Source organism: Vicugna pacos, chromosome 10, assembly GCF_048564905.1.
Source record: "Vicugna pacos chromosome 10, VicPac4, whole genome shotgun sequence".
Lineage (NCBI taxonomy): Eukaryota > Metazoa > Chordata > Mammalia > Artiodactyla > Camelidae > Vicugna > Vicugna pacos.
Window position 1 is genome coordinate 62,724,792 of NC_132996.1, and position 10,518 is coordinate 62,735,309.

The 10,518-nt window shown below is 38.7% G+C and overlaps 1 protein-coding gene across 1 annotated transcript; it reads right to left on the reverse strand.

Moving 5' to 3' along the window:
• Positions 1-4,318: 4,318 nt before the first annotated feature.
• LOC102544818 (olfactory receptor 5M8-like) lies at positions 4,319-5,257 on the reverse strand. The gene has a single exon (XM_006214045.2). The coding sequence runs from the start codon at positions 5,255-5,257 to the stop codon at positions 4,319-4,321; it is 939 nt and encodes a 312-aa protein (XP_006214107.2).
• Positions 5,258-10,518: the final 5,261 nt, after the last annotated feature.

Below are 10,518 nucleotides of genomic sequence, written 5' to 3' on the forward strand. Positions count from 1 at the left end.
ACATACAGTTACATAGGTTAGAAAAGACATCGATGTTAACACAGGTAAAGTTCATTCTAAACAGTGACAAATGGGATCCCACAAAGACAAAGTGAGTTTTTCATCAAGCCTTCATCTCATATTTCCCAGTTCAGTCATCTACTTACTGATGCATTATGTCTTCCACCAAGTCCAGCTCATTTCCTGGAGCCCAACAAGAGATTGTATTTGTTACTGTGGTTGACGGTGATGACAGTGGTGGTGGCAATGTGTTGGTGGTCATGGTGAAGAAGACTTCAAAACTGAGAGAGGACAGAGGTATCTATGTATATATTGGATAACCAACTATTTTTTGTTTTTAAAATTATTTATTTTTTATATATATTTTTGGGATGGGGAGGTAATTTTGTTTGTTTGTTTGTTTGTTTGTTTTAATGGAGGTACTGGAAACCCAGGACCTCGTGCATGCTAACTACCACTGAGCTATTACCTCCCCCCTGATAACCAACTATTAAGACAAGGATAATGAACATACTGAAAGCGGGAACACACTGAAAGTGTTGCTCTAAGGTCAGAGAAATGAGTCATCTGAAAATTAAAAGTTGTCAGCAAAAATATACTTAACACAAAGTTCAAGGCTTTTTGATCTTTAGAATACAAGTATGAAAATTATATCCTCCCTGTAGAGGAGTTTGCGCTTTGAAGGGATGCCTATGATATGTAAATAAATGGTAGTAGCTACAGATGGTTAGTTTCCAGAAGAAAAACACATGAAATGTGACAGGTAGGAGAGCTGATAACTACCCATGACCATAACAGTGCCTGACATAGAAAATAATCAACAAGTACACATAAATAGCATACTCTAATAACTAAGTGACTAATCTCATTCCTGAGTGCTATGCCTTTGACATCATCACTAGCCATGTCCCCCACATCTAGCACCGCCACACTGGAGGTGAGGTTGTAGCATGTGAATGTTGGCGGGACACAAATATTCAGTCTGCGGCGTGATTTCCACTCAAGCTGCTGAAGGTAACGAGCACAGCAGTAGTGCTTTTATCACCACTGCTGTGTAGTATCCATTGTATGACTGTACTTCATTTATATATTCTTCTTATTTTGGAGAACTATTTAGAGCGCACCCAGATACAGCTATTACAAAATACATTTTTGCACGTATCTCTGTATGTCCACATTCATCCATTTCTGCCTGGTAGAACTCTGGGTAGCGTTGCTGGTTGGCAGGATATGCATATATTGTGCTTAAGCTGATACTGAGTTTTACAAACAGAAAAGTTTTACAAACTGATTCTATCAATTACTATCCCACCAGCACTATGTAAGTAGTCCTGTTCCTCCACAGTCTCTCCAATACTTACTATTATGAGGTTTTTTTTCTTTTTTTTCCCCCTATGCTGGGTGATATGTGTAGGTACAGATATCTTGTACAGTTGTAACTTGCATTTTCCTGATCACCAGTGAAGTTGAGCACATTGTGACATGAGACTTGGTTCTTTAAATGTGTATTGTTGAGAACTGTTCATAATTTGCTGTGCTATTTATCCCACACTCTTATGGACTGATTCAGTAGTATTATAACAAACTACCATAAATTAGAGCTAGATCACAGCATAATTTCCAGCTCCGCCTGTTACTTCCTGTATAATCTGGGGCAAGTCATTTAATGACTCTTTGTTTCAGGTTTTCTGAGTTTAAAATTGAGACAATAACATCACATGTCTCAGTTGTTCTGGAGACTACTGACAAATATCTGTAAATATCTGGGAAAAAGTCTGTAAAGAGCTTTGAATATCATTCTGCACATAGTCAACACTATAAATGTGTTATCTATTGATCATCTGGTAGATTAACACCCACACTAACCTTAATAAATCTAAAGATACCCAATGTTTTTACTATCCTAAAAATACAAAGATTAAAGGAAAAAAAACCCAAAACTTAGCTACCATCACTTCCTCCTTCTTGATAATCTACTGTTTTCCAGGAAGTCAGTTATATCTCTTTGAACCCACAAATTATATGGTATTATTGCTTTGTGTAGTCTGTATTTATATATGTGTGTGAGTGTGTGTGTGTGTATAGTCAACTGTTTTTTCTCCTTCTTGGAAGCTGGTTTTCCTGACAAATCCAATTTTTCCTCAGTTCTAAACTGTCAGTTTCCTCTGAAGATCTGGTTGTACATTGCAATCTATAGCCTCATAGTTTTAAATGTAACCTTTATCGCTTTCAACTAGTAAGTGTATCTTTGTCACAATTTGCATCAAGTAATGCAAATATCTGAAGTTGAGAGTATCCACCTATGTTTTTTCTTATTTTCCTGAAAATTTGCATGAACAGGAGCTTCGTCTGTGGAAATTCTTGGAGGTCTGAGTGGCTGAGATTTCACTCCTTTGACGTGCATTTGTGTATATTTGTGCCAGTCCCATGCAGTATTTTCCAAACTAGGAGCCCTTTAATTTTTTTTTTTTCGAGCTTAGCATCTGACAGATCATGAAAGCAGTGTAATTCTAAACCTCAAATTGACAAAATAATTCAATTATTGTTTTAAATTTTCAGATGAGATTATTTTTAATGTCTCCATTAGTCAAAGCCTAAACAGACTACTTTGGTTTTGTTGTTGTTCTCGCGGACTCTGCTGGTGTAGAGATGGGGGCCCCTCAACAGCCCCAGCACCATGAGGGGTCTCTGTTCTCACTGCTCGCCTTGTGTGCACCTCATCACCGGCGTCTCATCTTCCACGCAGGTGATTATTCTTAAAGCTCCAAGTCACCTTCAAGGGACCTGTTTGCCTCAGCGCCCAGAAAACCCACACCTGCAAGACTGGAAGAGCTGGTGCTGGATTTGACTCTCTGTGGTCAGTTTGACATTTGAGCTGCAAGGTTTTTGTCTTTATAGGAAAAATAATTTCTGTTCACATGGTTCCCATTGAAAATAAGTATCATCTACTCTTCATATTCTGTGCAGTCGAGTGGGGGTAAGGAAATGGACCGTAGAATTTACAAAGTGCTGTGCAAATGTGAGGTGACATTTTATTATAATTATGTTGCGCACCTCATGGGTTGATATACTAGTATTAGACACATGTTCAATGCATTATCAAGTAACTTTATCTCTTCATTCAGACTTTTAAGAAATACAATTTGACCAATTAATATTTTTTTCTATTTTTTTCTTCATGAGTTCAAAGAGAATAGGCAGGAATATATCATGGCAAGATAAGCGTGCTTCCCGAGGGACCAAGTCTATGGTGCATTTCAAGCCAGAGGTGGGTTTAGTGGAAGGAGAGCCAAGAATTGAGCTGCCAGATGAGTTAAATGAGATGAGACTTGTGTTATAGGTTGGATGAGTTTGTTGGGGCTCAGAGAAGGGCACCTCAAGATGAACCACAGTTGCATATTGGTTACTTTGAAATAAAGTTACTTGAGAAACAGGTAGTGAAAAAAAATTAATTAAAAAAAAACTCTGACCCTCCTCTTTTCCTCAAATGTGGGAAATAAATCTCCCATGCAAAGGTACCCTCCACAGCAGGAGGATAGAGAGCATCCTTGTCACCAGAGTAAGGGAATCCAGGTCCCAGAAAGCTGTCTAAACAAACCTCATTACTTCTTCATTACTTCAGTACCCCAGCACAAGCGCCTTGGTCTTGTAAATCTTCACAAATAATGGTGACTTGTCTAAAAATGGTATGTAAACAGCTTGCTTTGGTCACTTTGAGTGTCTCACTTTTTATGACAACTCTGTGCATATGAATTAAATTGTTTCGTTATGTTTATCTTTCTTGTGTCCATTTAATTATTAGACCAGTCAAAAGAACTTAAATGAGGTAGGGGGGAAATTTTCCCCACTCTGAAATTTCAAGTGCAATGCTGGTTTTCAGCTGTAAGGAAGGCACGTTTATTTAGTAAATTTGCGCAGAAGTGTTTTTTTTTTTTAAAGTTATTGGCTACATGTTAAAGTGAATAATCCCCTTAAAGAGACAGCTGAAACTGTATGGCTAAACCTTCCAAAGATAAAATACAATTCTAGCTTTAATGTTTTTTTCCCAAGGGGTAAATTGAATTTCTTACTGGCAGTGATCCATCAATGTACAGGTCTTTACTTTTGGGTCTCAACAAGCAAAGTTTTCCTGGAGAATTCAAAATTCTTACCAGTTGACATCGATGCTCAGATTCCTTTTAGTTAAATTTTCTCTATGGAAATTTCCCCCACCCCTTCAAGAAAAGGATATGGATTTGGACAAATTATTTTTGTACTAAGATCTAAAAGAAAGTCATAGGACATACAAAATAAAAGTGTTTAAAATTAGCACCCAAATTTATTTAGAAAGCAATTTTCTGTGGAACAGTTCTCTGATGAAAGCTTCTTTCACATCCTTGTAGCTAAGACTGTAGATCATGGGATTCAACACGGGGATCACAGTGGTATAAAACACGGCCAACACTTTCCCCTGTGCCATGGATTCCTTCAAGGGCGGTCTGAGGTACATGAAGAAAAGAGTTGCACAGAATATGGTGACAGCTGTCAGATGAGAGCTACAGGTAGAGAAAGCTTTGCGCCTTCCTTCTGAAGAACGAATCCTCAGGATAGCGGGGAATATGTAGCTACAGGATATGAGGATGATAAGGAGAGAGTAGGTGAAGTTAAACCCAGCCACAACAAACATGGACAACTCTTTGTTGTAGGTGTCGGAACAAGCCAGCCTAATCAGTGGCGGGTCAGCACAGTAGAAGTGACCTACTTCACTGGGGCCACAGAAGACGAGGCTGTAGGTCCACATGGTCTCCATCAGGCCAGTGAGTGTCCCATGCACATAAGGCACTGTGATGAGGGAGGTGCACACGTTCCCGGACCTTTTGCTGCCATACAGCAGAGGGTTGCAGATGGCCATGTACAGATCCAAGGCCATCACAGCCAGGATGTAGATCTCCACAGGGACCAGGGCAATAAAGAAGTAACACTGCAGCAGACAAGCAGAATAGAAGATGGTTTTCCTCTCTGATAAGAAAATCTCCAGCATCTTTGGAGTCACGTTGGAAGAGAAGCACAGATCCACGACGGACAAGTGGCTCAGGAAAAAGTACATGGGCATGTGGAGCCATGCATGGACCTGGATGAGGACGATCATGCCAAGATTCCCTGCCACTGTGGTCACGTAAATGGCCAGAAACAGCACAAAGAAGAGAATCTGCAATTCCAGGCGACTGGTCAGTCCCAGGAGAATGAACTCAGTCACTGAAGTGAAGTTTCTTCTCATAATTTTCTTCAATGGGAAGTGAGAACTTTGGATCAATACAGAATTTTTTTTAAGTGGAAAAATATCATAGAATCTTAGAACATTTTTTTCTCTGCATTTTTTGCTTTCATTTTCTATGACTTGTCTTTGTCCTAATAGACCCCAGACATAGTGGTTAATAAAAACAAGATCTAGTTAAATGCTAGCAAATATGCTCAAGCTGACTCTGGGTGTCTGCCATTAGACAACTTCAGTTGTTTTTCTTTGTTAATTTTTGTTATTTCTCTTAGTCTATTTATCTTTTTGGTTTCTGTCACGACATTTCTTACCCATTTCCACTTCTACTCTGTCTGTTCTCCATATTTTACTTAACCTTACATCAAAGTTCTCATCCCAGGTTTTGCCACTCAGTGCCAATAAACAAATGGACACTCACCACTTATCTAATTGAATTTACCGTATAACTTAATTAGCAGTCGAGAATCTCGTACCAAAAGTTCTTTTTCTGATAACAATTAAAAGATATATCTTAAGGCACCTTTGTAGATATAAAATCTCAGTATTCCTATTTTACAATGACTAGGTGCTAGTTGGGGGAAAAAAATAAAAGAAGAGATAAATCTTTGAAAAGCCAAACAGTTGCAAAACTTTTATCATGAATGGGAACCGGTATAATGTACCGGAAAACTTTCAAAAAGTCTTCTAACATTTTTCCAGTTAATTCAATAAACTTGAACAAAGTTAATTTTTCAGTCGCAGGACCTGAATTAGACCACAGAAATTACTTAGTCCAGCATGTTGCTTCAACTGTGAGAACAGACTGGAGGGTCATGTGACGGGACAGACCCACAGGCTGGGATTTGACCGGAGTCTAAACTAGAAGCAGTACCTCCCCCATATCTCTATTAGTTTTGATCCTTGGATCCAGAGTTGGTCTTTACGGGGCAGCAGTTAAGAAACAAAGCAAAACCCAAGTAAACAGCCACAACAACTTCCCTTTTCTGTGGTTATTCTCAAGCTAGATTTGCTACCACCTGAGAGTAGGTCCCAGACAAGAGAAGGTAACTAAAGAGAAGTGTGCAATTTGTATCTGTCCCTTTATAACGCAGGCTTGCCCTCCTCTTCCACTTGTCTGCCTGCCACTGGCTGCGATAGGGATGGAGTGAGTGCTCAGCCATCCCGGACCATCCGGATGAGATGGTGGAAACAGCAGATTGAAACTCCTAAACTCATGGCAGGGCTGAACTTGAGAATTTCATGTAAATGAGAACTGAACTTCTAACCTGTTTAAGTTATTTTCTTTCACTCTGGTGGGAATTGAAACTATTATCCAACGAATGCAATCAGTGTGCAAGACTCCCATAAGGCTGACTGCTATACAAGCTAAATCTACATCAAGTGATAATTTTCAGTTAAAATTTAATTAACCCCTCAGAGTTTACATCCAAGGACCATGCTATGACTACTTAAAAACTGTGATAACAATGCTTAGGTAGCCCAGATGTTAGCCTCTTGAGAGCTTTCAAAATTGCCTTCAACCTCTTTTCTATCTGTTCCATGCCATTTAGACGTCCAAAATGTACACATACACACACACACACACACACACACACACACACTGCAATTCTATGGAATGCAGGTGAAAGATAATATTTGTTACAAAAAGAATAAAAACATAAAATGTAAACATTGGACATTCATTCTCTAAATTCCCCTCTGCACCCTAACACGGGATTTTTCCCCTGGCTACTTTACAGTATTTGATCCCATATTTAATCCCCAGCTTCATAACACGTCTCCAATTTCTCTTATTTTTCCTCCCTCCTATTTCTTATCTCTCTTATTCCCTGGAACCACCTCAAGAACTGCTTATTTACTCTTCATGTTTTTCTAAGCAGTTCACCTTTTGCTCCAGTGTGTGTGCGTGGTTTTCCCTGCAGAATATCTCTGTCTGTTTCTCGTCTCCCAGCAGAGGACACTGAGACAGCACATCGTACCCTCTTGTGTGTTCACATTCTTCAATCTTGCCTTCTTTAAAAATGGTCTAAGGTATCTTGGTGCTTTCCTGTGGGAGCCGATGACTGGGTTAACAAATTTAACAATCCCAGCCACTTATCTCCTTAAATAAGAAGTGCTTAGTAACTGTCTTGAGGTTTTAGCAATGACCCGGGCTCCCGGCTATAAACACTGGGCGTGTCTGCTCTCAGTCTTCTATCCCCCAAACAGCCTTGGGCTGGAATGGAAAAAAGTGGCAGACTCAGAGGTGAGAAGGCTGGGTAGCCAGTGACGGGTGAGACCCCCTGAGGGGGCCACCTAAGACAGGCACAGCCGCCTGAGTCCAAGTTGTCAAGCAGCTGATTCCCATACGTTCCGCCCTGATAAGCTGAAAGGCTCAACACGAACATGGTTCACCAAAAAGGGTCTTCTGACCTTGAGCCAAACGCCAACAATAAACAAAGCCTTTGTACTCATTGTGGTCCCACCCTGCCCTTCCCTAAATTCCGGCTTCGACTGTACTCAATAAATATGAGAGATTTGAGAGGCTCATGGAGTTGGCTCCCCACTCCCTCTCGCTCTCTTGACTTTTCCCCAGAGTCTTGAGTAGTTCATTCCGTCTTGGTGGGACTTCTGCTGGCCAGAACCCACAACTGGTGACGAACCCACACTTTCCAAAATTTAAAATATACATATTTTGTAGCGAAATATTTCTGATCTCCTTAATACTGATATTCACCTCATAAAATCAACACATAAGTCTTGGAACCGAGCAGATTTCATCTGAAAAAGCACAACTGTGCTACACATAAGCTCTATAATTGTGCAGACAACTTCCCTCTGTAAGTCTCAGTGTTCTCACCTTGGAAATGTTGTCCCAGGGGTTTTCTTTGAGGATTTGAAAAGTTAGAATGCGTGTAAATATCTGACCATGTGTGAGGCAAAAAAAGGCCACGTGGAATTTTTAGTTTCTGCCTTTCCTTTGTTTAGTATTTAGAAGAAATAAAAATTCTCAAATTATGAGCTTTAGTACTTCCCATATAATTAACCCTAACCTTTCTATGTAGTTTTCTTAACTATCTCTAACCATGCATTTATTCCTAGCAAATAAGAAATTGTATAAATACACTAGCTGAGCTAGTTCCTAACACACACAAAATAGACAGCCGTGCTTGTAAAGACGTAAGAAAACCAATGGGCCTTCAAAAATTGCAAATGAATGAAATGGTTGCTTGTATTTATAAGGTTGATTCCTTTTCCCTATGGCATTTTGAAAAAAAGTCAGGATGAAGCAGTCAATTCTGCCAATTAACAGTTCCTTGAAGATAGCTTTCTTTTCTTTTTCCCCCTGAGAAGTTAGCGGAACTCAGCTCCTGCTCAGCCGTTTGGGAGACAAGGGTGATTCATGACCATACACTTTAGGACCTTGATAATCAGAAACTGCACAACACTAAACCTGTAAAGAAATGCGGTGCTACAATGGCAATAAAGAAATAAGAACAACTAGATAAATGAATAATTTATTATTTTTTTCTAAGACCAATCCCTCGTTGGAAGCAAAAAGCTAGAAATCTTAGAGAGAAGTAAAAATGGTCTTAGAAGGAGACTGTTATTTGCTAGATTAACAACGGTGGCCATTGATGCAGTCACTGTCTGCCTCTGCTAAAAGGAAGCATTGCTCTTCACAGAATTCTTGTCTCTCGCGTTGAATATGTTAAAACATGTTGAACAATGAAGAAGTTCTATGCCCCTCATGGTGCTACTCAGGTTAGAGAGTATTGATGGTTCCTATCTATAGCAAATTAAGTCTATCTATGTTGACAAAGCTCTCCCTTCACTCCTCATGTGATCCAGTTTACTATTTAGCCTCACCTCTTCTGGATTTTTTGTCCATGATTGGTGTCCCAGGCACAACCAAGCTATTCTCCTTCCATCAGTTGCCTCTTTCTTTAGAAAATGCTTTTGCACCCAACCTCTACCTTTTAAAATTCTACCCAACTTCCAAAGCCCAGCTCCATGGTCATCTCCTCTAGAAGAACTACCTTAAAAGCCTTAGCCAGAATTAATTTTTTCTTCCTCTGTGCTCACAAAACAATTTTTTAAAATACATTAACTGTTTCTCTTACCCTAGCAAGTCTCATAGTAAAACAGTTGTGAGTTTTTTTCCATAAATAAACATCACTCTTCATAGGCAGTATGCATATTTAATCATTCTTAAAAACTACAGTATCTTGCTTTTGATAAACCTTAATGACTTTGTTTTAAGCTGAGTTAAGTTAATATGTGACCACAAGCATATTAAGATATTTCTGTTGATTGAGGTGTGAAATAAGAGGAAACTTGTCCTCAATATAGTCTTGCCCAGGTGAAACAGGCTGCCATTAAGGTCATTAAATAGAGCAAGTCTTCTAGGAAAAAATCCATTTTATTCTAGTAGATCTCTCAAACCAAGACCATCAAAATAAATATAAATTTTAAATATATTGCAATTCCCAAATCAATGGCTACCTTAACATGCATTCTGATTTGCTAAACTCAGGAAAATTCATTCAACAATTGAATTACCATCCGACATCTATTTGTAGAATGTGAGACAGACAAGATTTATAAACTGAGGGATCAAGGCTTCAGAACCAAAGATTTGCAGTAAGTCAATAACCTAGCGATTATTCTTGACTCTTGTTTGAACATTCTTTGAAAATTAATAAGATTTTATTCTGTTATTTAAATATGGAATCACTTCCTACCAAGAAAGACAAATAAAAACATCATGTTTATGATATTTCATACATAAAAACATGATCAAATATGAACCTTTCAAATTTTTCATATAGTGATTCTTTATGCTTCTGGGAAAAAAAGATCTATGTAGTAATTCAACTTTGGATTTCTTCATATTTTCAAATATTACAGTTCTCTTTCTATTTATTTGTCAGTTTTAAAGAAGAGTCACAAACATATAAGAGAGATAGTATTTTAATTTTGCTATTGATTCTTTCCAGTAGGCATCATTACCTAGCCATGTTTATAAGATTCAAAAGCAGAGAGGTTTCTCTGGCTTACGGAGATTTAAAGTATTGAAAATGTGTTTGTAAAAATGCTAATTTGAGGCTCCTTTATACTTCTAGGCATATTCTGTAGTTCCAACATGGTCTCTGGTAAATAAAAATTTTATGTGGTCTGAGTAGCTACAAAGTGGCAAGCCGCCATAATGATGTTCCTCGTTGTCAATTCTGGAGAGAACAACTCTGATGTTAAACAAGTCTATACAGAACCACTTACGTAGG

Bases quoted from the DNA above. Each gene is read 5' to 3' on its own strand.
- LOC102544818 (XM_006214045.2), bottom strand. From the start codon at position 5,257: ATGAGAAGAAACTTCACTTCAGTGACTGAGTTCATTCTCCTGGGACTG.